The sequence below is a fragment of the Perca fluviatilis genome, chromosome 19 (genome assembly GCF_010015445.1).
Source record: "Perca fluviatilis chromosome 19, GENO_Pfluv_1.0, whole genome shotgun sequence".
NCBI classification, from domain to species: domain Eukaryota; kingdom Metazoa; phylum Chordata; class Actinopteri; order Perciformes; family Percidae; genus Perca; species Perca fluviatilis.
In genome coordinates, this window is record NC_053130.1 from 16577074 (window position 1) to 16605070 (window position 27997).

The following is a 27997-nucleotide window of genomic DNA, read 5'->3' on the forward strand; positions in this document are numbered from 1 at the left end:
CTGCAAAGATGTGCATCAAATGTTATTTATTATAATGTTTGTACTTAATATTCAAGTTTCAAGAATGTAGTTTAACTTGTTTGACAACTTTTCTTAAACTGATGCCTGCAAATGATCCACAAAAAAAAATCCATCATGCCACCCAATGGGTAGATTTTAGAATCAGTGTTTTCAAGACACCAACACCACTGCTCAAGGATCATGACAGTCCTACAATTTGACAAGTAATGACAAGAGAACAAAAGCACAGACTCAGATGTACAGCAGCCAGCTGAGCCACATAGACCAGTTTATTTTATTTTATTTATTTTTTATTAAACACAATAATTGATCCACATTATGATACGATGTACACTTGTCAACTAAGCAGTATATTCTGCTAGGCTTTCAAGGCATTAATAACGGGACTAATAGGTGACAGTCTGTCTTCTGATACACACATTATATACAAGCTAAAGAGTGATGCGTGAGAAACTTTTTTTTTTAATAAGTCATGAGTTACTACAGTCACATATGAGCCGAAGCAAATGACATGAAAACGGTAAAGACAAAGGGTGCTTTTCAATATCCTAACATGGCTTCCTCTCTTTATCGCCCGTTTCCAGCCTGAAACCAAAACTGGTTATATCAATGTTGTTAATCTGCAGAAAGAAAAGATGAAAGAGGCCAATTTGGACTATTGAAATGCACTCGATCTTTCTCCATTTCTTTATGCAAGCACACGACAAGCACCTGCAGCTGCTTAAAGTCTCCATTATGCATCAGCTAAAAACTGCTCAAAGATAGTTCCAAGGACTTACAACAGAAGAGAACAAAGATTCACAAGTATGAGGGACAAAACCCAACGCCAGACCCATAATTTCCTAATAGTGATATGTCCCCTTCCCCTGCCTGTTAAAGTACATCCTGTAACATTAAATACACCCATAACATATGCATCTTCCCTGACCTAATCCGTGCAACCCTCTCCCTTCGCTTTTTCATAAGCCAGTGTTGTGAGAGCTTCACCACGTCCATCTCTTTGCAGGATATGTGTGTTGTGTGTGTGTGTTTGTGTTCGGGACCATCAAGATGCTCCTGTAGAGAGGTTGGACTACACGTTTACCAGATATAGCCTCCATCATCCACCTCTCCCACCTCTTCCTCTTCAGCCTCCTCTGCAGTCTCCTCAGCCTCTTTCTCTTCCTCGTCTTCCCATCCAACCCCACTGCCAATATCACCTGAATATGCCATTTCATTATCTGTAGAGAGACAGGGAGAGATCATGTGTGTGTGTGTGTGTGTGTGTGTGTGTGTGTGTGGGGGGGGGGGTCAATCTTGTATATATGTTGTTAAGTTCTGTAGTTGTCTTCCTCTCAACTTTGATTGAGTCCTTTCTATCAATGAGAAATGCTGAAATCAATTTAAAAAAATTGACTGCAATGTTAAAAAGGGTGCATGTGTTTGACTATGTCTGGATTTTAATAGCTATTTCTAAACCTTGCCAGGGGACTCATTCTTATCAGGCGCAGGTTCAGTCCAACCAGCCCTCATTTATTTTGAAAGACTTTTCTCACAGCGACAAGTGGCGCTTTAGAATGCAAATGACTCCAGACACATGAATGTGGCACTGGTCCCTGCCGTGAGTGATGTTGCAGTGGGCCTCAAGTCCTTTAACATAAAGAAAGCCTTGTGCAGAATGCATGTGGGGGTGCTATAGACAAGTAGGCCAATCCGCAGCGGACATTTTGAGCTTTTTTTCTGGCTACATTCAGCTTTCAATTTCAAATCCTATTTATATACATATTGACAGCTGAAACCTGCAGGACTTACCACAATCTGGCTTGCCACGCATCCGAGATCCGGCTACTTCTACTCCGTTTTGGTCAACACACCAGCACTCTCCCCTGTCACACTGCTGCTTCCTGTAGTAGCCGTCCTCATCGCAGCTTGGGATGAATCGACCTGGCGTTCACACGCAAAAACACAAATAAGAGTCGGGTATGGTAACCTACAAGCGGATGAACACATTCTGCATCATGCCTCATCACACATGGCGCCGAGGCAAAGCAAGAATTTAATGCATGCAGCATTATGTGGCAGCCAATTTCATATTCCATGAATACAAATATGTTCATGGAGCAAGATAGAGGTGAATAAGTATTAAGTCAGCATATTGCAGCATATTGGGGTGGTGTGGGGGATGGCTAGCTAATCATCATCATACGGGATAAGGGAGGGGCACAAGATTGGAAAGTTTTCAATTTCTGAACTGTTAGATGAATATGAAATACAGCCTGTGCAGAAAGCCGAGCACAACCTACTGTAGTTGCATTTATCACTGTCTTGTTTTCATACCCTTCAAAGATGGAGGGATTTGTCATAATGTTAAATATTTCAGAGGCACTCTTTTTTAATAATGAAAAACAAGAAAACACAAATTAGATGGGGCAAAACAGAACTGTCTGTCCAGTCTTTCAAAGGAACATCTTAGCGTCGGGCTGGCAGACTGCCCCCTGCTCGCCGCCTTGTGTCCTTGGAGAGTCCTGACTCAGAGCCCAGTCAGGCAGCCAAAATCTGCAGTGCGCACATGCGTATACACACACACACACACACACACACACACACACACACACACACACACACACACACACACACACACACACACACACACACACACACACACACACACACACACACACACACACACACACACACATTCACCTTCTCACACATACGTAATGTTGTAATGTTGTAATGTTGTAATGTAAGACACACTGATGACTGCTTTCCTTGGTGGTCTGTCAGTATCAAGTTCTAATCCACCAGACTGATTAGGGACTAATGCCCGCCTCCTGCTTGTCATCTGCTGGATGAAATCCCTCCACCAAGAAAGACAGATCCAATTGGGCTGAAATGCTCTTATGAGAAGTCAGATACCTACCAAACTTTCTCTTGCCGCCGTCTAGTACTTGAATCCTCTCGAGTTCAGTCAGACAGGGTGGCTCTTCAATGGACAGAAAAAACACGTCTTACAAGAGTACAAAGCACACTCCTAGGCACAATTAGACACAGAAAAGAAAAATGACTGCCTAAATTCTGCCAAATAGATCAACAGTTTGAGTGTTCTGAGTGTAATCAATGTTTTCTAATCACCTCCTCCTTTTAAAATTAATTCCAGTGTTTCCTTCTGCAACAAAGATCTGTATGAGCTTGGAACCGAGACCTAGTTTCTGCTTGGCTGGTTGGCTGACAGACTCAGTCTATGAGAGCTGTGGGAGAATCAGGCTGCCAAAAAGCAGCAGGAATGGTTTTAGCTCCTTGCGGTGACCGTTTCACCCCACAGGAGAACGGGAGGATGAGTAGGAAGACAAATAGTGACGGACAAGCACACAACACAGAGGTGGCTACACAAAAGCTAGTGCTTTGAGGTTTGAATGCAATGAGAATATGTCAGCACAGAGGCATGTGAATGTGTGTATGCCACACACACACACACACACACACACACACACACACACACACACACACACACACACACACACACACACACACACACACACACACACACACACACACACACACACACAGCCTACAAACCTCCCATCCTCTCCAGAATACTCACTCTCTCTCCAGAAGCAGAGGCACCACTCGGCAGTGGAGACCTTGCCATCCCTGTAGGAGTCACAGGAGTTGAAGAAGGGCCGGATGCAGACCTCGTACTTGTCCAGATTGATGGCAGCCAGCTCAGCCTGGTCCAGGTACAGGTCGCCATTGGTGTCCAGCTTGGAAAACATCCAGCCTATGGAGTCCTTACAGCTGGCCACCAGGCTCCTGTCCAGCACTGCAAACACAAAGACAAACAAACATTTATTTTTCATCAGGGGACAGCTGCACAAATGGAAAATTAAACTGTGCCAGTGTGCTCAGAATTATCACCTGTTTCCAATGCAAATCCTCTCTTTTATTTATCATTTATCATTTTCTTAATTATGTTACAGGTTTGTGTAATGCAAAGTTATATTGATCCATCCACCCAGCCCTGTAACTGTTTTCAAACATGTTTGATATTATCTATCCAGTGAGAGCTGCAGAAAACATGAAGGTGGAAGCAGCACCAGTAGAACCGTGAAGCTAAATTTGTGAGGATTTTATTTTCCCTATGGCTTTTGCAATTAATACAAGACTAAACAACTTGTTTTATTTTATTAATATACTCCCTGAAACAATAATACTGTAACTCCCTCTTATTGTTGTCTGGATTAATTAAATCGTAGCTCTAACCTGAGGTGGTGCTAGCTGCAGTGGTTCTGGCCCCAGTCTTGCTATTGTTGTTCTGCTTGGCATTGCTCTGCAGTAGCTGGAACCAGTCCCTCAGACGCTCCCCGAGATCAGCCAGATCCTGTCCAGTACAGCTCTCTGTGGAGGCCAGAAGGAGAGGAAGAATATATTTGTTGCACCTATTCATGTGGTTATGATGATAGTTGTGTGTTTGTGAGACAAAGATACAAAATAACAAAGAGAGATGGGAAGCTTTGTATTGCAGTGAATTCATATTAAATATATTTTTTTTTTTATATATATATATATATATATATATATATATATATATATATATTGTCATAGAGTTGATGTGTGTGTTTGATCTTACCATGTTTACTCTCCATGGATGTAGGGGCAGCAGTTGGACAAGGACACAGACCCGAACACCTCAGGGTAAGCTCCTTCCCCGTAAGACACGCCTGCTGTTCCAGCTTGCACTGCAACACAAACACACACATACCGTACATGCATTAACACACACACACACACACACACACACACACACACACACACACACACAGCGGGATTCGACAAGGGGACACAAAGGTGAAGTAAAATGAGTTATTGCTGCAACACAGATCAAATATTCATGAGGTGACCGACTTAATTCAAATCTGAGACTTGCTCCTGAATGCGCTTCTCAACCTCTGCACACAAGGGTTGGGAATAGTGATCCAAAAGACAAAGCATAAATCAATAAACACATGGGAATCTGTCACCACAAGCCACCAATTGGTCCTTCTTTGGCTATATATCTTGTCTCTTTGTCTCGGTTTTCCCCTGTGAGTCCCCCCACACTGCTCAGCTCTGAATGTGCAAGGTGTATGTCACTCTTTACCCCACAATGCTTAGTGCATTATGTTAGCATGCGTATAACACAGAGTCAAAGCTGTGAATAAATGTACCAGCACCTGACAATTTCACATGTTGGTATACTGTATAGTATTTCAGTGTAAATACCTTACATGTGTCTGTTAGTATAGGCTACACTGGTAATAGGTGTCAAGACTATTTTAGCAATTCTTATGAACACCACATATGCTGTTATAAAGCATACACAACATGTGATTATGCACGCATAAATTATTTTCACTTCTTTATTGAGGGGGATGCTGTACAGTTCCACTGCCAATGATTCCCATCCTCCACCTACACACGTGATTAATTATTGTCTTTTCTTTTCAGAGAAATACACATGTTCATTACATTGATTAAGCCAGGGACAGCATAATTGTCTGTATGTTTAAACTTAAAAGTGCTCTAAGCAATGTTGGGTGACGTTACTTCTTGTTGACGTTCAAAGTATTGTCAAACAAAACTGAGGCTAGCTCGCCTCTCCCTCCTCCTCATCCCATCCCCTCCCACTCCCTTCCGTGCTTCCGCGCGCTAACCTTGCAACCCCCACCCCAAAATCCTTCATTTCGGTTATTGGCTGGAACACTGGAACACTGTTTGTTATGTTTGGTGGTGCAGGTTGGCGCAGTTTGTTTTTGTTGGAGTTTGTGAAGCCTGGGCTGTCTACAGAGACCGTGTTTTTTTTACAGTGTGTTCAGGGGACAGACAGCTCGCAGATAGTGAGGAGATGTTTGCTGTATGTGACAAAACATTTTGTAGCCTAAAAAAACACGTGACATCGCTTAGAGCACCTTTAAGCCTGCATTGATTGTTTTTTGGCCAATTGGGGGCAGCAGAAACAAGCTTTGAACACAATATTGACATCAGGGTTCAACGTTAAGGTGTGTTTTTTTACTTTCCCACTTGGGCAAGTTGAAAACAATTCTACTTGCCTGAAGTCAATTTTTACTGGCCCCTATAAAATAGTTTTCTTATTAATGGTTATCAAATAATGACAAAGCCCTTTTAGCTGCCACGCAAGGAAGATGCTGCTTGCTTTTATCATGACAATTTAACACTTGCCCAAACGTGGCATTTTACTTGCCCTGGGCCATCAGGCAACCATTATTGTTGAACCCTAGATATGGCAAACGTGTTAGCAAACAATACATCCTGAAGATAACGAAGGCATTCATTCAAGAGTTGTGTTTCTAGCCACCTGGCAACTGTAAGAGCACTATTGACTCTCCTTTTAGCTCTGCTTTACTCTCCACCAGCTCCTTAGGGAAATATGCTCCACAAAATCATACAATTATATGATCGTATCATTGAGCCATGAAACCATTGAAGGTCGATAAACAGGTAATATTGAAATATAGCCCAGCCCTATGGGTATGTATTTGCTTCAGTGTACCTTTGAGGCATAGTTGCGTCCATCTGATCCACACACAGGCCCAGTGGAGGAGATGGGACAGGGCTGACAGTTTCCATCAGGAGACCTGAGAGCAGGCTGCTTCAGTCTGCAGGACAGAGGACACACAAACACTTCAGCCTCACTAAAGTCCAGCTGAGACAGCAACTGCTGTGCTAATTCTGCGTACAGACACAGCAGCACCAACCTAAACATGAAGCAAACTGTCCTCCACCATGTTGTCTGGATGTATAAGCTTATCGTTAAACAGCAGGCAGTCGTACGGCACTGGTGCACAAACAAGTTTTGTTATTACCATATCCCCCAGACCAGCACAATTCAGAGACTGTAAACTTGCTTGTGTTGACCTCATGTTGCATTAACAGAGAAGATATTTGACTATGTATGTGTTTTGGGAGTTAGTCACTTCTCGCCCAGGGGCTAAACACACTCACCTGTGTTCAAGTTTCTTGCGGTTGACGCATACAGCTCTCTGGTAGCCCTGGGCGATACACACCTTGTGTCGGCTGCACTTAACCTTTTGACAGGGGTCCTTGGTGGTGTCTACATCTGGGAAAAAATAGAAAATGAGATGTATACTGTGGTATCGTCACTGCTTCACTATTTTACTTTTTGCTGTATCTTTCTCGGTCCATCATTGTACTACTATCCACTGCCAGTCTCAAATCCGAAATCTCTCCCCCCTCTCTCTTTTTTCAGCATAACCTGAGTCAGTCTAAATAATTAGAGCGGTGAAGAACTTTTGGTCTTGCACTGTTACACATATGCATGTTGAGGCATTTTGTGCTTTATTGATAGTAGAAAACAAATCATATTTCTGAATACAAAAATGAAAAGACCTCACAGGATGAAGATTACCTTGTTTCTAATGCAGCTGGGCTTGTTTTAATGTTTTGTAAAGTCATCACTAGTCTCAAAAAAATCTTTTTACTCAATAAAAAGTTGATTTGTACTGGAGGAAAGTACGATTGCAACACCGTGACCTCACTCTCAGATTTTGTCTTCTTCTTTACTTATTTAAGTACGATTTAAATATTACACTTCATCTGATCTGCTAAGATGAATACTTCTCGCAATAAAGCCTGCATGCCTAGTTCAATCTGCCCCATCCACCCATTACACTCTCTGCTAGCAGCTAATACTAGACAGTGTGTCAGCGCCCCACACACACTCATTTGTCACATCTGTCTGTTCCTAGCAAGCTGTCTGTTCCTAGCAGGCCTCCTGGAGCCCGACCTGGATGTCACATTCTATTCTTTTCACATCCCTTGGCCTTTATTCACCGACACTGTCCATCAGTACAGTACACTAAAATACAGATCATTCACAGACTGATATTGGAAGGTTCATCTACACGACAGAGATGCTTGTATCCATCCCCTGCCTTTTATGGAACTATTATAATTCCACAGACAGGCTTAGGATCTCCTCCCTTGTCCTCTCTGGTGGCTGAATACATTAATGCTGCCAACATCACAGGATTACTGAAGCAAACCGACAGATATCTGCTTTGAGAAGCGAATCCAAAACAATACACCCCCCTGTCATGGCTGAGCTGGTTGTATAACTGACGGACTCACTGACTGACTGAGACACAGTGAGGCTTGGAGGCATTAGTGCCCAGATGCAGACTCCTCATCCATTTAGACGGTCAACAGTGGAGTCTTATTCTCTGGTCGCCCTGTATCTCGGTCGGCATTGATTGTGTAGAGTATCTCCGTACAGTATCACACACATCTCCCAGATTTTCTCTCTAGCTGTCTCTGCCTTTCTTCAACTCTCTCCTCTTTTGTCACTGCCTGCCCTTTTGTTTTCTTTCCTTGCAGGTTTGATGTCTCCCTATGTCTAATTCACACCAGTGCATCAGCAGAATCAGGGTGCAGCATCAAACTAATCCCTTAGGATACTTCCTGACACAAAGAAGGACAAGGAGATTAAGACACTAATGGGGATACAGTGGGTAAGGGGCAAGTACGCAAAACATTGTATTTTGCAATCCATACAATGAAGATTTAACCAACACTTAAGCAAAAGAAATGAAAGAATTAAAGAAGCAGTGTACAAACAGAGAGCAGATAATCCTGCCTTCTAATAGCAAAACATTTGTAAATAAATCTTGTCGGCTACAATGCTGGCACAGCGCTGGGCTGTGAGTACAGAAGCATAAGGTGGCTGCCTGAGCCTCATGTTAACTTAACAGGCTTCCATGGATTAAAGCAGTGCCTGCTATGATGACATTTCCATAGCAACAGGCTCTCCGTGGTACGGGAATCATTTCTGGGTTGACTGTGATTTGCAGCTCAATCTGGTGTTGCTGAGAACTCTCCCTCTCTCCATTTCTGAACCCCCCCGTTGTGCAATCATGTCTATCAATCTTCCTGTCTTCCTTCTTTTCACATTCCTTTGTCTTCTGAAATCACACAGCTTCACTGGGTATTATTTTCCTCATCACATCCACTCTTTCTCTATTCAACCCCGTAAGCACAACCTACATCCATTTTTACTTTTTTGAAAGTCTCTCCTATGGTATTAAACTAATGCCTGCAGCAGTAAATCTCTCCTAATTAGGCTCCCTGTGCTTCAGTCTAATCCATTACAGATTTGCATGAGGTTTATCCCTGCGGATTGAGGATAACGAAAGCAGAGCTCAGGCCACATCCTCATCATCAACCCTCTTATCTACTATTTACGCACTCAGTCTCTAATATCATCAGTTCTATCTTGTCTTCTAGGTAGCAGTTATGCCAGACACGGCCAGTTAATGAAAAAATACAGGCTTGACTTCCTACAGTGACAAAAAAATATATCAAGCCTAGAAAAGGAGAATAAAGATCAAAACCTGCTTTTATTATTTTTTGACTATTTGCTGGCAGTGCAACAAGCTGAAAACACAACCACATATTGTCCCCTGTGATGGCAAAAGTTGCTCATTTACAGATCTACGGTAGCAGACACTGAGCAATGTTGAGCATTTATTTGCAGTCGTGTTTCTATCCACTGGATGAATGTAAGTAAAATATTCATTCTACTTTTAGCTCTGTTTTGGTCTCCACTAACTCCTGAGAAAAATACCTGGTTGCTAATTGCTCCACTATTTTCACCAGCTCGTTGCTAATGTCTACTTTCTGCTTAGTAGGTAACATTAGCATACGGTGGGTTCACAGAAAACAGCTGCCTACTGTTACTGGAAACCAGGGTGGTGAGAGCAGTGGGCCTCATTCACCAATATCTTCCTACGTTTTTTTCTTAAATTTGTTCTTAAAAAGGTTCCTAAGAAAAGTCTACGTCGGATTCATGACATGTTCTCAAACAGCAGAATTGTTCGCAGGTGTGTTCTTAGAATGATGAATCCTAATGTCTTCGTAATTTGAAAGCTCGTACCCGTTGCTCCTATTTAGCATAGGTAAACACCCCGTTAATTCCCATAAAAAGGCATGACATGGCAGGGCCATATGCACACTTAGAGAAATGTCGAAAAATACGTGGTAAAGAATGTGGAGGCCTCGACTCCAAAAGAAAGAAAAACTTTAGTAATTCTGAAGTGGAGGTACTGCTGCAAGAAGTTAGAAATGAGACATCATATTTAGTAGCGTCAGCAGTGGATACAAAGCAGCAAATAAAACTGATGCATGGAATGCAATTACCATAGACCGTTAACAGTCCATGGCATTTACTCATGCAGTGAACGCTGTAGAAGGGCACAGAACTGATGAAGTATATAGGCCAAGCACAATTCATACACAATTCATTGTTAAAGGAATGGCACCACATGTTGGAAAATTCACTTTCTTGAAGAGTGTTCGATGAATAAATCAATACCACTAAATATGAAGCTTGAGCCAGCAGGCGACTTGGCAACTTGTTGCTTTTACATGTCTGTTTTTGTACAAATTAAACAAATAAGATACTACAACATTTAGAAATGCTGGTAGGATTTTGTAAACAGAGCCAGGCTAGCTGTTCCCCTCTGGTTATTGTAATGTAGCTATTCACCAGGTGACTTTAGCTTTATATTTAGTGACATATGAGTGGTATTGATATTCTCAACAAACTCTTGGCAAGAAAGCAAAAAAGTGTATTTCCCAAAATGTCAAACTATTCATTAACATTCAAATGTTTATTAGTGCAGCTTTAAATCGCCTGTAAAATAAGAAAAATAATAGAATAGGTAAATAACTCAAATTCAAGCTACAATTAGATATAACGTGAAGGATTTATTTTGGAGTGTAATTAGAGGATGTTGAATAAAGGAGATTCAGTAGCAAGAAGATGATGTGCGGCATGTCTTAAAAAGATTAGTTTTGAATACATGGAGGGAGGGCTCGACTCCCCTCTAGAGTTGGAGTAACATGCTGATCCCTTCACAGCTTGTATGTGGGGCTTTTAATTTGATAGAAGCAGCCCCAGCTGACCCAAAGAGGGACAGCAGGGTGGGGTGACACTGGACAAATTTGTGAAGTGTGAAGGTGAGAAGGGCAGCACAAGGCCCTGGAGGATTGTAGCTGTTTTTGTGGAGTAAAAACAGCACTGGAGAGGTCTTACAGAGGTCTTTTGAAGATTTTTGATGATTTGCTTGATGGTCTTAATGTTGAGTTTTGAGCTGGTGGGCGGACATCCAGCTAAAGGCTTCAACAAGACAATGGCAATTTACCAAATGTGTATCTGTGTGTGAGCTCCAAGCAACAGCATATATCAATAGCCTCAAGAGGTATTAAAGTCTAGACCTTGTGGAGTGTGGACTCAGCGTGTTTTCATAACCCCTTAGTGTCTGCCATTGATCTGAAACCAGTGATTTGCCAGAAAGTGTCCATTCGCTATTCACCTGGCCTCTCTGGCTGAGATGGGCTTGTAGAAATCCAAGGTACACTTGAAAGCGTAAGTATAAAAAGATCTGGGTCTTCTGTGGGTGTTGTACACAAACACTTGAGTGTTGGTGTGTTTGTGCATATGTGTGCATATACGATTGCTTGTTCTTACAAGTCCAAATTACAACCGCTCTCTTCCCAGTGTTTTAGGAGTGAGGTAATTCAATCAGTTGATGGATTGATGAATTGACTGTAGAAATTGACTGTAAATCACCCTGACCTCTCCCTCACTCTGCACAGAGCAGGCTGAAGTGGAGTCAGCCACTGTGGTGCCTGAATGCAAATTTCCACCTCGGTCTGCTGTTGGCATTGACTGTGTTTCTGTGTGTTAGGAGTGTTGACAGTTCAAAAGCCCTGTCCTCCTCTGCACGGCAGTGTAGCAGTCTGGGCTGCCTGGCTGACAATTGAGGCCTGCAGGCTCATCTGAGCTCGGGAGTGAAGACTTCGCGCTGATTTAGTGATGTCTCAGAGGGACAAATTTCCCCTTTTTGTTCCTTTGCTTCATTAGGCCACTCATAAAGGAAGGCAGATCAATGGAGGGAGATGGCACACTCATGTCAGCGACAGAAAGGGAAATAGATAGATGAAGGGTTTTATACTGTGTGAAATCAAAGTGCATGTTCATCTGAAAACCTAAGGCAAGCATATAAAGCTTTGCTGAAGCCTCATAAAAGCTGAGCACACAGAGTTGAACACTTAGATTATAGCTATGCCACTTTGTGAAATTTATCTGTCGGCTTGGTTGACAAAGGTTGGGGTATTATTTCCATTTTGTTGCCATACGAACACATCGATATTGGACTATTCTACAAAAACCAGGATTACATTCAAAAACAACATTTATCATCATGTGTTTTATATTCTGAAATATTTACGCATGGAAACAATGGTATGATCAAAGTTAAGGAAAGATTGTATTATGACAATCACAAGATGAAGAATTGTCCAATATCAAATTGGTAGTTAATTAAGTGTGTCAGATTATAAAACAACAACTTCTATTTAAAAGGTTTTGATGTTACTGGATACAGAGCTCACAATGAACGAAAGCTTTTGAAAGACTTAAATTTAAAAATATAAAATGAAGCCCTTCAGATCAACATGTGACACATAACAGCATTACACTGCTCATTACAGTTTTAGTGTATAATGTTTTTGTTGCAGGCTTATGGCCTAGTCTTTGTCTTCTTCTTGGTGAACAAACAGCTTCCTCTTGACAGATGAACAGAGCACAAAGACATCCTTTCACTTTTCCCTTGTTCATTTTAACCCTATCACACTCCCCTACACTAGTCAACTTGCTTCCTCCCCCCAGTCCTCATCACCAAACTGCCTTAGAGTTGGCAGGAATAATGTTGATGTCAGTCACTTTACACTAAATCAAGGCATATTAGCCCCCACCTCTGTCTCACTCTTTGGAAACCATAATTAAGCCCTCATTAAGCCTTTGGAAATTGCGCTAATGGACTCTGCCATTCAGCCGACTTCATTTGAGCTGCAAATCAAGCGACAATGGTCGAGGACACGACTCTGTCATGACTTCATCTGGCAGAGGCTCAATTAAGGCTGGAGTCTCCGCAGGAGTTGTGGAATAGACCTCAGACAGTCAGCCTCTACACACGGCTCTTGCTTGAGTGCAGCAGATAAAAGAAAAAAATGAGGTAGCAGAATTAAGTGGTGATGGGTTGAAGTCGAGTTAATGTTAAGCATCTTCTTGGGGGAGGCACATTGGATCCACTCAAGCAGATTAAACAGAGCGCTAACATCTTTCAACCTTTTTTCGCCGAGGAATACACTACAAATGTAGACAGCGGCTGACCCCGGAATACAAATACAGAGTATACGCAGCGCTGTCTAACACGATGAACCGCTGACGGTCTGGGAAGCATCACAGTTCAAACACAGGCCACACATTCTGCTTCCATGTTACAGTACAGTGCAAGCTAATGACATGCAGCTTCAATAAATCATGTGGCTTTGCTTTCACTGCATCAGCATGCTTCTAAGGCAGTTATATCATTTTTTTTTTCTTTTGGCCAATATGTATGTATGAACCCTATGCATATGATGAGACCTTTTGAGCACAGAAAAAGCTTTTTTATTCACATAAATTGCCAGATTGGATTTAATATGGTTTTATTTTGATCTTGGACTGACATATGTTGATATACTTTGGGTTTGGGCTGTTAAAATGTGTGTTATCTTTGAGATCCCTTAAATTATTTTACACACAATAACCTGATCCCTGTGTTACAGATTGAGCATCAAGAGTGTTGCATTATGGGTTGTGTGTAGCGTCTTTACTGCAGAAACCGACCGGGCTTGGAGTCAACTGTCAAGCAGCCAAGATATAATGGAATTTCACGATGGCCAGCTCGAAAAGAGAGTCTGACAACTGCCCGACAGGAGAATGTGTGAGTCAATGAAGAAGCAACTGCTCTTGAAACATACTCCAACAAGCTACAATACTGTGGATTTACATGATATGCTTTAATGGAAGTATTCCATCTTTCACTTTCACAAGAGAAAAAACATCAAGGGGAAAGACTATTTTATGTTTAGACTAATAGTGTCTCAGAGATACCTCAACAGGAAAACATATTTATTCTGTCTCACACTACAAATAGGGCATGCATTTTGTATAGAGAAATTATTATTAAGCAGAAGGAAAATAATTTGAGCAAACAAAAATCAATTTTGGGCTCAATAATTGTATTTGGATGTTCAGTAAGGTTAGTAAAACTAGATTAGGAACTAAAACTAAATTAGGTACAGAATAGTTTTTTGTTTGCTCAAATTAAACTATATATGTATGTGCTTGTCCAAAATGTGTCAGGATTAAGCCAAAAATAATAGCCTTAAATTATTAAAAAAACAAACAAAAAAACACTTTGATGTTAAATGGCATTCAGGGACTTTACAACCATACAGCAAGAAAGCGATGAGATGGTGGAACACTTACTGTCAATAGAACCTTGATTTTCATCCCAGGTACGGACATAATCATCCTGCAGAAACATGTCATGTGAAAACAATCATTTATTAGCAGCTGCAGAGAACAAGGAGCCACGTAATTCACACTGCAGGCCCGAGTGCACAGTGTTGTTGATAGCATAACACATCAACACTTTGTCATCTTCATAGAGGAGAAGTACATTATTATCGCACAGTGATTATTATGTGTGCATTAGTCTTGCAGCATAATAATTAGCCAAGAGACATATGGGTATGTACTGTGGATGTACAGTACATCTGTATGGAAATGAGCCCGACAGATCTGCACCATATGAGCCATATGTCTCACATATAGGCATCGCCTATATGTGAGACATATGGCTCTTTTAAGTGCTCTGCCTTCCCCGCCCAACTTAATTTGAACATTAATCGGTGTAATTAAAATAGGCAAGTTGGAGGAGATCTGAAAAAAAAGAGAGAAGATGGATGGAGAAGAGATGAAGACACAAAAAGACAAGGAAATGAGTCATGAATGAAAAAGACATAGGCAGCAGTGAAGAAGAACTGGAGAGAACTGACCTCTACCTCCTGGTGAAATGACAGCAAAAGGAGAGAAAAGAACCAATATTAGTGTAGAAAAGTGTAATTTCAGATTTAGGTACTAAGCTGCATTCAATGACATGACTTTTTAGGTTCATTTAAAGCCCCTTTTATAACATGTAACATCCACAACTAAATTAACAAGAATCAAAGTTGAAAAGACATCCTTTTAAGATTTTAACAATTTTATCAGATTCGATTGACAGTGGCTCAGTACTCTGATTGGTGCAAAACCAGTAAGAAAAGCAAGAAAAAAAACAACAGAAATACACAAAATCTCTTTAGTGAAATAACCAAAACTGCATCAAAATAGCATGATGTTGCTCATAGTGATATGATTAAGAAAATATGTTATCAGGGCTTTTAATATTAAATAAATTATAGAAAAAGTGAGAAAAAAATAAACGTTTTTAGACAATTTGTTTCTTGCTGAAACTGGAAGCATATCACGAAAACCCCAAAAACTTCATTAGCATTAGACACGTTTATGATTGTGTGTATCCTAAAATATAAGGGAATTCCACATGAGAAAGTGCAGATGTAAAGCTTTTTTTGAGCATATGACTGTGTCTGAAATAATAAACATGAGTCATTTACAATCGACCACCCTCCTCCTCCTTAGAGATGACTTACTCATCACCGTAAACATTTACTGTACTGGAAGCGTGTGCCAAACAGCTCCCCAGAAGGCGATAAATCCTAACACAACACGGGAAATAAGCAGCCCTCATGAAAGCTGGGACCTTCTTTGACCCTCACAGTTTCATTTCACAGAGGTAAATATTTTCATCACTGGCACTCCACTTGAGACTTGAAATCTACCAAACTGCGCTGCTGTTGCTCTGCTCATCCTCGACTTTCTGCACCGCCAAGCTCATTTCCCCTGCTCAATGACAGAAAAAGCACTTCCAGTAAACTGGCTGGTGTGTGGATTTCAACTCAACACTCTCGAGCTTCATGAATGATTGCCGTTTATGTAGTTTAACCTTGTTGGGCCTGATGGAGTCACGCATTAGCAGGGTAAGACCTCAAAGAGTCTACGACCTGGCCAATAATCTGACGCCTCCCATGTCTCCTTTTATTGATGCTTCAGCTCCTGCATTATTTAGCAGCCTTTCTTTATTTGTGTTTCTGCCAGGACCGATGAGGGAAGTGTCCTGCTGCGCTGACAGGACTGGAAATCAATGACTTCATAAAAGAGAGACTGCAGAAAATGTATTCGGGGAAAATAAATTCTCCTGAGTGTACAATGAAAGTGAGCATGAGATGCAGAGCACACTGACAAGTTTGACACACAGCAGAGAAGTTATATCACTCGAAAATATGACTCATAGAGCAGAATTCTTATGAAATGACTGCATTTTTTTCTGAAGTGATTAGAGGAAGCAAGCTGAGGTCTGAAAGCACTCAGCTGTATCCAGGAGTTTTGTGATCTACCTGATAACATCAGAAAGATCTCCTCTTGCTAAACGGAACGGGGAAGCTTACCCTCCGCATCAAACATGGCCGACTGCTGCCGAGCTCCACAATAGTGATTGACAGATCACAATCCCTCATATCTGTAGGATGCGGATCACGACCCCAAGAGCCTTTTTCCACTGTAAGATTGGATCCTCTTTCGTAATGGAACTGTCAAAAAAAAAAAAAAAAAAAAGAAGAACAAACAGGAAACTGGTTGAAATGAATGTGTGTGTGTGTGTGTGTGTGTGTCTATCTGACAGGTTGTGTGTGTGAGACTGACAGGTGTTTCTAGGTAAATGTCAGCTGTCAGATGCACTCTGTGTTCACTGGGGTTACCCTGATGGGTTTTGTTCGTGTTGACAGTGTGCATCACTGCCTCATCAGTGAAAAAACAGACACAGTAATAACACTCTCATGTGGAGATCTGTCTGCCAGATGAAGGTTTATACTTGATGGTTTCTCACAATTATCGTTAATATCTGCCTTTAGTGGAATCATCAAACCAAAAGCACAGAGCTACAATGCACGCACCGCCCTCTGTGTGAAAAAAGCTCTAGGGTTCATGAAATTAACCCATTACCCAATTTTAGCCCACACAGACCGCAGTCTAGGGTTTGCGTGTATGGCAGAGTCTCCGTGGCCAAAACCTTTTTAGGGGTGAGGTGAGCCTCAGAGCTGCTGCAAAGTAAAGACAAGAATCAAGGGAGGTCCCAACCTCACAGTTTAAATTGACGCAAAAATATTACATGTCAAGTCCTACTCTTTTCTTTTCTCTCATGTCTGTTTCTTGATGAAAACCAAAACAGTGGTTCAAGTTTGATCAAAACAAAGGCGGTTGAGTGTGTAGTTTCCTACAGAATAGTCTGGATCGACGACAGTTCATTTGCCGGGTAGTTCCGGCCGGCACCGCTTGAAGTTCCACCGGATGTCCCTCAGTTTCTAAAATCTTGTCGCTCAACAACCAGAACCTCCGAGCTAGCAAGCTACACGCTGAAAATTTGGATCGTTCAATAAGGCAGGCCTGCTTGGTTTTTTTGGGGAATGATTGCAAAGATTTACAGAGAATATGTTTATGGCATTTACTCTCTAACTAGGACTTCTTGGGACCTATTGGTGTGGATTTGCTATGGACAAAATACACACGGCAATACACTGGTATGAGCAAATTACATTTAACCATGTATCCAGCTAATTTATATAGTTACTGTATTGTGTGAACAGTTAACTTAATTTAATATTGTATATGGCATTTTCTTTAGCGGGGTGCAAATGTTCCACCAAAACAAGTTCCTTCCTGAGACCATTTTACAGATACTCCATCTTTGCGACCGGAGATTAGTGCTGCCCAAGACGACTGTGATTGGTTTAAAGAAATGCAACCAACCCAGACTGTTTTTTTCTCCTATCCAGGAGTGTATGTGTGGAGGGGCCGGATCTTACTCCACAGCTCTGTGGCGATAGGTCTGGCAATGCGGGACTACCTGCAGAATAAAATCTCAAAAAAGATTTTTGTAATTGTAAAAAAATTACAAAAAAAATGTAAAAGTGCACAATTTGTCTGTGTACTTTTTGGCTCTATTGCAAACAACTTCCTCCTTTGCTCCCAACAGACAACAGTCATGGACATAAAGCTGTTTTTTTTTTTGTGCATTTCCTAACACTTAGGTGTTCATCTAACGAAGAACATGTGCAGGCTAGTGAGGGTTTGATCAGACAGTCGCCTGCTTTGCGAAATGAGAGTGCTGAAAGGTCCTCCTTACTGTAATCTCCCTCCAGACTTCATCAAGGACCGGGCTGCATGCCTACCACTTCCGCTGGGGAAGTCCTGTTTTTCATCCTTTCTTCCCAGTCAATTCTGTCGACAGCTAAAAGCAAATGCACGAAAACCCCTTCAAAGACTATAGTCACTGAGAGATGAGGGCGTAAAGAGGTTGACCATGTACAAAGAGGATTTCAGTCAGAGATGTAAAGCATCAATTGCCTGTTCAGCAAGCAGCAAACATCCTAATTTCAGTTTAAAATGGTGAAAAAAGAATTGCAGTGGTTTCTGCATTCAAAAAGTGTAATAAACATCATCTTTTTCTGAAACAGCGCATATTTACATGATAAATTCATGCACTGATGTTTTATTTTACATCAATGAAAATCTTGTGGAAGCATACTACTGAAATAAACTATGTTGGATACTGTTGTAGCAGAAAATATAACCCAAAATCTGATGAAATAAAGCTGGGGAAAAAAAATGACATAGCCCCGAGGTAGTGTTCAGCAGCGATGCTACACAACACCGTATCACTTCCTCCCACCTACAGATTCACATAAAGACTTAAGTTGCTGTTCTCACAACCTCTCCGCTTTGGTTAACAGATCACATGAGACAAGCCTGAGATGAAACAAAACACCCTCAACAATATTCTCATCCTATATGTTCTCCTCTTATCTACATGCACACTGGGCTGCAGGGCACGAGAAGCAAGCCTGCTGATTGCTGTATTTCTTGCATGCACACCGTGCTCTGAGCTGATGTTTAAGGATTGCAGAGCAGAGGAAGAACATCAAACGCTGAGAGTCTGGTCTGCCTCCCTTGCAGGACAGAGTCATAAGCGAGGCTTATGTAAGAGAGCTGGGAGGAACTTTTGTTGTTTCAGGTTTCATTGAAAATTGCCCTCTTACCGTCCAAAGTCAAGATGAAAGAAGATCTGAGCGGATGAAAATGTTAATATGCTCAGCTGTCGCTTTCAATTATCACCCTGTCTCGAAGCAATAAGCATAAGGAGCAGCATTAGACTCTACAGATGGAATTTTGTGCAAGAATCTTTGATATGTATTTCATTTATTTATATATTTTATTTGGATCCTGATTTATTTCTGTATTGATTTATCCTCTCTCGCCTATCCACTGACTACAATTTTAAACTGCATTTCCCATGTGTACTTGCACTCTATTTTAAGTCATTATAAGCTTTGAGATTTGTTAAACATTTGCATGGGTGAAGGTCTAGTGACTGCAAGCGTGGCTTCATTTTTATTACAGTGTTCCTTTTTCTAATTACCCATCAGTTTTAAAATACTCCTTAAAATACTGTCGCCCTTACGGCAGCAAAGTTTGAGTCTGACCAAAATACAGATTGTGGTCAGATTCGTGTACAAACCATAGACTGTAAAAAATAAGTTCCACTCATAAGATCAGATGTGAAATGCAAGCCAAGAACTTCCAAATGCGGGGTGTGTGCATGATACAATAGATGCACCAGGTTGCACCCAAAAAAGCAATTACAGCCATTTCTTAGGCTTGGGTTTGCAGATAGATTTCCATTTCTATCATAAAACATACGTTGACAAATGAATAGACATATTTAACTTCTCCTTACTGGTTCATACATGAGTAATCTATTTCATACAGAAGGTGGGGGACAAAAGATATTCATTTACATCTGCACTGAAGTTTGTGACACTTAAATACTATAGATATTTTAAATTTATTTGTATTTTGCATTATACATAATAAGTCCCTGCCTCATTCAAGAAAAGCTCCAATGTCACTTTTCACACTCAAGCAGAGATGAGTGACATCAGAAATACTGTGACAGCAAAGGATGGATAAAAGGTCAAAAACAATAGCTGGCTGAAAATTGCACTCAATCACGTAAACGGTGAATTTTTTTCATTTCACTGGATACATATTCAAAGGCACAGGACAGAAAATGGACTGGTTTCACTGAATTTGACAGTGTTTTGAAATGCAGTTTTTAAACTTGCTTGCATTGTCCTTATTGTTTTGCAATATGCACAACATGTACACACAACACACGACACACACTCAGTTACAGCTATAGAAATCACACTTCGTCCACAAAGTCTCTCTGCACTCATGCTGGCCATGTACTTTCTATCTATAAATAAAATCAGCCCCTGTGCTTGTCAGGGCCCTGTGGGGAATAAGAAAACAGTCTGCAACTCACAGGAGAATCTGGTATAAACAGCGAGAACCTTCACACTTCACTGAAAACACAAAGCTCGACTGAAAAACAGACATGTACAACAATGGAAAATCAATGAAGTTGACTTGGTAGGGGCTTCAAGAAGGATAAGAACCAGCCAATGATTTGAGATAGGGGAGTCAAAACCAATGTAATCGAATAAGAGTCACAACTGGATGAGCTGCAACAGGACTGAAACCTGGCTAGTGAAGTGGAAAACGCAGACTGGCTGTCATATCTGGTGCATTCCAGGCCTTTCAGACCAAACACCATTTGCGCTGTGCAGTGAAACGCTATTGGAAACGATGGGTTTCAGAGCACTGCGGTGCCGTTGCCGCCTTTGGTCTAAAAGGCCCTTAACAAGTCCAGTCATTTAGCTTACAATGACATTGAACACCCCTTCGTTGCTATATGTCAAGCTTTTTGTTCTGGCATGGCACATAAGAAGTTTACAATGATAACCGGGGGAGATTTACCATTGAAATTCATGGTGATTAATAAAGCAAAATGGGTCCTCACATTTTAGACAAATATAGACAAAAGCAGGCTTTTCATTTTTAGATTGTGACCGATCATTTTGACAGCTGACAGATTTAACAGCTATAGCTAGCTGCTAATGTTAGCTCCATGAATTGGTCCAGCTGACTTTTTCATGTTTCAAGCTGACTTGATTTAAAAACGAAAACCATAAAGGTGTGATAAATAGATTTGATGACACAATGTAGTGCTAAAAAAAGCTGCGTGCCCCATGCAAAAATGAAGATGATACATGTCGAAGACAAGAATATTATGAAACACCATTCTTCAGGTATTGCAGTGTAGAGTTAGTTCTAGTCCTAGTGTAATAAGTATACAAAAAAAGTGAGATTAGACTTTATGCTAACATAACCCTGTTTTAGGTCTTCCACAAGCAAGCCAGAGATTGATGCTTTATTGTTTGTATTTTCAAACAGTATGTTTCACTTTACAAGAGAAAACGGTTTTATTATGGAGGCTAACTGTTTGACGAACACAACGCTATTTTGGACAACTAGCTTAGCTCCCGAAATCCAATATAGAGCAGGGAAGAGCCCTTGTGCCACTCGTGAACAGGGTAATACAAAATATGGTAGTATGAACTGCCTCTGGCCTTGGAAGGAGCACTGGGTTGGGTTCAGTACACATGTCATTTAGCTGATGCTTTTATCCAAAGATACATCCATATATATATATATATATATATATATATGTCAGAGGCCACACACCTCTGGAGCAACTAGGATTTAAGTGTCTTGCTCAGGGACACATTGGTTAATGTATTGCAGTGGGAATCAAACCTAGGTCTCCCACACCAAAGGCATGTGTCATAGCCACTGCACCATTACCACCCCCCATAATTAACTGATAATCAGGTACTGCTGGGATTTGAACCCAGGATCTCCTGTTTACAAGGTAGGAACTGTATCCACTAAGCTACAGTGCCTTGCTGGTTGCGGCTAGAGCAGACAAAATCACTTTTTGGTTTCGGAAAGGGTACGGAAAAAAACACCATCCAAACAACTTTTTCTTTTTTATGGAGTATCATTCTTACCACAGCCTTCAGGTCTTATTATGTTGTGTGTTGGTCTAGTTCTGACTATGACTATGAGGTTTCTACAGTATGTGTGTGTATATCTGTACGTATGTGTATGTTTTTTTTTTTTAGTTTGATTACAGTTAATACTTGCTCAACAAGCCTCTCAGGTACTCTCAGGTGCAAAAACATTTGCTGATATTTTCAACCATTTTTTCCAATCAAAGTCTCTTGTATCAGCTACGGGAGCTGATCTCACACTGGGCTGTGACTCAGTCTCAAGCACAAAGGTAATACCACTTGGGTGGCATTTACTGTAGGGACAGCCTCTGCCACTTAGAGCTATTGGGAGTGTCAAACCAAAGAAAAGGGTTTGATTTATTGAACCTGTCTTACCGAATCTCAAAAGCCACACACAGTCTCATAATAATTTTAGAGGCATAGTGCATTTTCAAATGAGAATTAATCATGAAACAAATGCAATTCTCTAGTTTCAAACTGTCCTGTATTGCAAACATCACACTGATACACCATTCAAACTATTTTGGGGCTTTTATTGCTGATAAGAGGGCTATTTACTGTACATAAAGATTTTCAAACTTAAGGAGGATAATGGAAGTATCCCACAACAAGCTCATTACAGGCAGATTCCTGGATGTCGGGTGGTCTCTGCAGCAAACAACCTATTTGGCATACCTACTCCCAGGTGGCCAACACAGAAGCAGGTCACTCCGAGCAGTCATGCATGTGAATTGCTGAAGTGCAGGGATTTATAGCATCTGTAAGGAAAAATGTTGTTCAAAAGGATGCTTTTAAAGCCCTGTGTCTTTTTGTTTTGGCAGCTAGTGACAACGAGTTCTGGGTGAAGATGCATTCATTCAACTTTGTTTACAATTACATCTGCTTAGACATTTTATATTTATCACCTTTCTTCACTACTTGGAAAATCCTCTCCCTGTCTCTCTACAGCACCTGTGCCCTTCAGCTGTGGCTATTGTACTGCAGTGGGGAGCAGCTGTAGCCGTGCAGGGCATGTTGAAAGGCTGTTCTTCTACTCAATTACAGCCCACCTAGGCCTCTGGTAGCCGGCCAAGAGACCCCACAGCGCACCAGTAGTCTGTCCAAACCCTGAACAACCAGACCATCTCTCCTAAAACTGTTGGAACACAGCACATTTCAGCCCCATAAAGAATCTGGAGTATGATAAGGAACGACTCATGCCAGAACAAAGTATGACTAGATAGACGAATGGCATTTTGATAAGCTGTTATCTTTCATAGCTTTAATGCATCAGCGGCAATCTATTCCAACATCCGAGAGCATGGGGTTGTCAAGCGGCTGCACGATAGGAAAGCCAGACTGAGCGCAGGGATAGTGATGATAATTTACTGTTCATCTGCATAGTCTTTTAATGGAGTATTTGGCTCCAGTTTTACAGATGCCATTATCCACAATTGTGTTTTGTACGCTATAGTGAAACGACAAAAAGGAGCAGAGCAACAACAGGTGCGCCCCACAATCACATTGTTAAAATTCTGCTGGACTGAAGCCAGATTGAGGCTAAAATCAGGCAGATGAAGTAAACCTCTCGTCAAATGTTCTTGCCAGATTACCAGAACCTGCCACAAGTGCTTCCCCCTTTTTGCAGAGTTAATCCATAGGCATTGACAAGGGATCTGGTGTTTTTAAACACCATCCTTAAAATATCCTTAAAAATGAACCCGATGGATGAATGGATAAGAGGTGCAGGCAGGATTGGTACTGGGTGGGTGGTCCAGAGCTGCCTCAGTGGAAAGGCATGCATTTTTAAAGTGCCCATATTATGAAAAAATCATAATAGAAAGAAATAATCACCTTTTCTGGGATTTGGGGTGTTATTTTGTGTCTCTGGTGCTTCAACACGCATACAAACTTGGAAAAAAAACTTTTGAGTGAAATATGGGTTTCTGAATGTATCCTGCCTTCAGTCTCCGGGTGAGCTGGTCAAAATCGGCACGGCTGTCTACATCATCGGCCAAAACATTTGGTGTGTGCTAACCACTTTAGCTAATACCACATCAGCTAGCTGTTTCTCCAACTTCAGTCAGTCAGTATAAGGCAGGATTAGCTGGGAGACTTCTTCTAAACGAGGGCGCACTTCCAACTTTGCATGAAATACCTGCAGACGAGGGACATGTAAGTAGTTCTATACAATTTCTTTTGTAGATTAGGGTGAATTTGTGTGTGTTGTAGCAGTGTTTTGCCATTGAGAACGAGGTGGTTAACCACTAGCAGCGCTAGCTTCTAGCTAGTAGTCCTTACCTATCTACTGCGCATGTGCGACTCCCAACAAAGATGGAATAGAAGTGTGATGCCTCACTCTGTAGCTAAAACAGAGAGCTCAACACACAGGGTGAAAAGAGGAGCTGTAGCAATGTGCAGTACAACAAAAATATGGTGTTTTTTGAAAATTAAACCATGTAAACCTATTCTGGTACAACCTCAAAATACAATTATGAACCTGAAAATGAGCATAATATGGGCACTTTAAGATAAGGAGTTACCAGGCACAGACAGTGCTGGACGGGAAGCAGAGAAAAATATTAACCAGTAATCACATCATAAACACTAAGCCTTTTTCTTCCATGTTTATACTGGCATGCGTGATGGATGGCAACAATAAACAGCCTCCTTTTGGGCGAGCTTGCATTGCTAAGTCATAATGATCATCCACTTTTAGGCAGAGTTTATTTTAAATCAACTGGAATAAAACATACCAGACCAATTTCACAGCTTGGTGATTTCATGGACAGTGTCATTTTTACAAGGGAAGTTGAGCAAAAAATTGAATTTACTGTTGATTTGCCTTTAGTAGACATTTTAAATTGGAACCAGGGTGCATAAAAGTTGTTTTTTTTTTTAAAAATTTCCATGTTGCACACATTTGAATTTCAACTAAAAGTGCCTAATGTAGCATAAGAATAAAGCAAATAGCACCAAGTCTGGGTTAAAATACCAACTCTGCATTCACTTACCATGACTGCCTTCCCCGTTTCTGTTTTCTTTCCCCCCCTGGATTTGGTGAATTTGTGAAATGAAATGTTGTGTGCACCTGTCAGATTAAAGGATTGAAGGTATCCCATTCTATTACTTGTTGACTGTAACTGTTAAATCTAATCCCCTTGTCTTCCTGTAAAATAGATTGAATTGAAGTGGAAGCTATTTTTTATTGGAAGTGAAAGAACCTCTTATCCAGATTCTGCTTTTATATTTCATAAGAGAATAAATATGAAATATTTACAGTGTGTATACTGCAGCCTATTGTGTGTGTGTGTGTGTGTGTGTGTGTGTGTGTGTGTGTGTGTGTGTGTGTGTGTGTGCATGCAATAGGGAGAATGAAAGAGCTTGTCTTTGATTATTGCTTTCCAGTGTCAGATTAATATTCAACATTCGGCTCTCAGAGATCTGTGCAAGTCAACATCAATTTGTGTAATGGGAATACCTATAACTGTGTCATTCGCAGTCCTTTATATACATCAACAATATCATTCCCAAAGACTGAACAGCTCATTTTCTAGTTGAGATTTTCTTTTTTCAAAGACCAAAATGAAGCAACACCAATTACATGTTCATTATATTCAATAATCAGCAGCTCTTATTAAGAATCATCAAGGGAGTACTAGTTGGTTGCACAAATGGTGTTTCAGTTGAAGAACTTTACAGTTTGATGATATGAAAAAAATCAGGATGCTTCCACCTATTCCTTCACCCTGAAGCAGGACTAGTGAGGGGGATAGAGTCATCAAACCCTCAGTGATACATGCTCCATTTTAACACTATAACACAGCGACTGCTGTTGCTACGGCAGCAAGATGAAATCAAAGTGTTTTCTATTGGCGATTCCATCGGGAGTTTCAGTGGTTCGCCTCTCTGATGTTTCTCCTGTCATCATCATCACCAGAGACACAACACTGCTACTTGCAAACACACAAACGCACACAGATGCAACAGCCCAGACAAAATCACACTTATGCACTTGCAAGAGTGTAGCAATCACACATGTATGCACTGTATGCAAATGCACACACGCGTGCGTGCACACGCAGACGAAGACAATCACCTCTGGGAAGAATGATCATAAAAGAGACAGTGTGGAACTGGAACTGTTTGTGTTACACAGCAGCTTTGATGTTAAATTGCAGGAAAAAGGGAAAGCAGAGTAAGTGACATCTTCATACTAGATGGCAACCCCTTAAGCAACGTTAAGAACCGTTTTTATCTTGGGATGCTCCACATATTCCGTGCGTGTGTTTGTGTTTTAATTCACTCTTGGTAGGAGCCAATCATGATGTGCTGCTCTAATATAGAGCAGCATCCAGTGAGTTATAATCCCACAATAATTCAGATTTAATCTTTCCATGCTTACAATTTCATTACTTCCCTAAGTACAGTTCCAGAGGACATTCTCCTTAAGTAATCACAGTCAAAGTAATCCGCTCCCAAGAGGTGTGGCTGCTATAATTTCCACACACATTCGCCTTTTCTTCAGGGACGTCCATAAGGAGGCGTATGAATGCGGATCAAAAATGACACTACAGCCTCTCCGCGATGGCTATTACTTAGAAAGGCTTCTCCTCCTGAGAAGATATAGCATTGTTCTCATGTACATGCTCAAGCTGAAGCCAACTGCTCACATTTCAAATCAATAATGATACCCATCATGTGCTGGTAACCACCCTGGGTCAACTAAAACCCAATTAACAGGAGTTATATGGAACATAATCCAACTGCACTATTGTCCAAATCCTGTTGGGATCATTAGTAATCATTTCACAGCCCTTGGAGGCAAAATTACGTTCATACATTCACAGACAGCAATATATCACCATAGCCTGCAGACTTTAATCAATCCCTGCAACCCAGTTCAGTCTGTTCAGTAGGTGAATATGCACATCAATCAATCCCCGCCCCTCTGCTCTAATTGCTCAATTCTCTTGTTTGTGAAATCCCTCCTGGAAACACATCAGAGGTAACCCATATTAAGGGTAGGATGATGGAATATGTCCATACTGCTCCTGCTGTGCAAGTGGGACTAACACATTAATTGCTTATAATAAACCAAGGGCCCATATAAAAAATAGTTTGTGTTTGCAACTGTAGCTTTATTTTGACCCATAGCATTCCTGGTAAAACTCTCATGGAAGCTCTCCAGTTAAATATCACTTTGAATTTTGAGGAGGAAGTCAGAAAAGTAAAACATCCCGTCTGTGTTTGGCATTAGGACAACCATTTACCTTTGCCATTATCCCAAACTGTCCACTATCACAAAATATACAATATGTTTTGGGTAATTCTTTAAAAACAAAAACAAAATCAGGCGAAATGTGTACATGAAAAGGACATTCATTCAAAATAAGGTGAACACTGCAATCACAATCCCTTTTATATTTTATGTTTTCATATTCTAATTCCAATATTTTGCCAAATATAATCCCTACAGTGATGCTTTTTTAATTCTTATTTTGAAACATTGATTCTAAAGTGTATGTGTTTCTACAGTATGGGCTATTTTCCAACAACAGCACCAAGTTTGAGTGTATTATCAGGCTAAGAAAGTGTGCGGTAACTATTATTACTGTTTCTAAATGGCCGTGCGTGTTCCCCCATCAGCGCATCTTATACCGCATTACCGCGCATCTCTCAATCAACACGGCGGACTTACGTCTCTGAAGCGATTCCAGTGCTTGATCTTGCGGCTGTACTGTGAAATGGTGGACAGCCACTGCTCGTCTTCCATGAAATTCCCCGTCTTTTCCGCTTCTTTGACGCTCTTCACGTCGGTCTGGAAGGTAGACCCCGCGAGCATCACCAGCGGGACGAGAAGGCACACGATATCCGTAATTTCCACCATGGTAGCGGACAAAAACACCTCGCACACACCGCTTGTAGGCTTTCCTCTTCTGGGAGGGGGAGGATGCTGAGGCTGGATTGAAACTATAAACTGATTAGCCTATAGGATGCTCCTTCTGCTGCTGGG

General features: G+C 41.1%; 1 protein-coding gene across 2 annotated transcripts; it reads right to left on the reverse strand.

Moving 5' to 3' along the window:
* Window positions 1-259: 259 nt before the first annotated feature.
* On the reverse strand, window positions 260-27989 carry spock2 (SPARC (osteonectin), cwcv and kazal like domains proteoglycan 2). 2 transcript variants are annotated; one of them, XM_039784344.1, is made up of 11 exons: window positions 27683-27988; window positions 14968-14976; window positions 14396-14441; window positions 7003-7117; window positions 6551-6656; window positions 4631-4739; window positions 4264-4398; window positions 3605-3823; window positions 2924-2986; window positions 1813-1944; window positions 260-1241 (listed from the first exon to the last, which is right to left on the reverse strand). In XM_039784344.1, the coding sequence occupies exons 1-11, from the start codon at window positions 27869-27871 to the stop codon at window positions 1102-1104; spliced, it is 1263 nt and encodes a 420-aa protein (XP_039640278.1). In that variant the 5' UTR covers window positions 27872-27988; the 3' UTR covers window positions 260-1101. The 2 variants fall into 2 exon arrangements, with proteins under 2 accessions (XP_039640278.1, XP_039640279.1); XM_039784345.1 differs by lacking the exon at window positions 14968-14976 and having other exon boundaries at window positions 27683-27989.
* Window positions 27990-27997: the final 8 nt, after the last annotated feature.

Bases quoted from the DNA above. Each gene is read 5' to 3' on its own strand.
- spock2 (XM_039784344.1), bottom strand. From the start codon at position 27,871: ATGGTGGAAATTACGGATATCGTGTGCCTTCTCGTCCCGCTGGTGATG. The intron at 3,824-4,263 runs GTTAGAGCTACG...TTGTGTTTGCAG, and splicing joins TGCAGCTAGCACCACCTCAG to TGCTGGACAGGAGCCTGGTG. The intron at 1,242-1,812 runs GTAAGTCCTGCA...GTCTCTCTACAG, and splicing joins GCGTGGCAAGCCAGATTGTG to ATAATGAAATGGCATATTCA.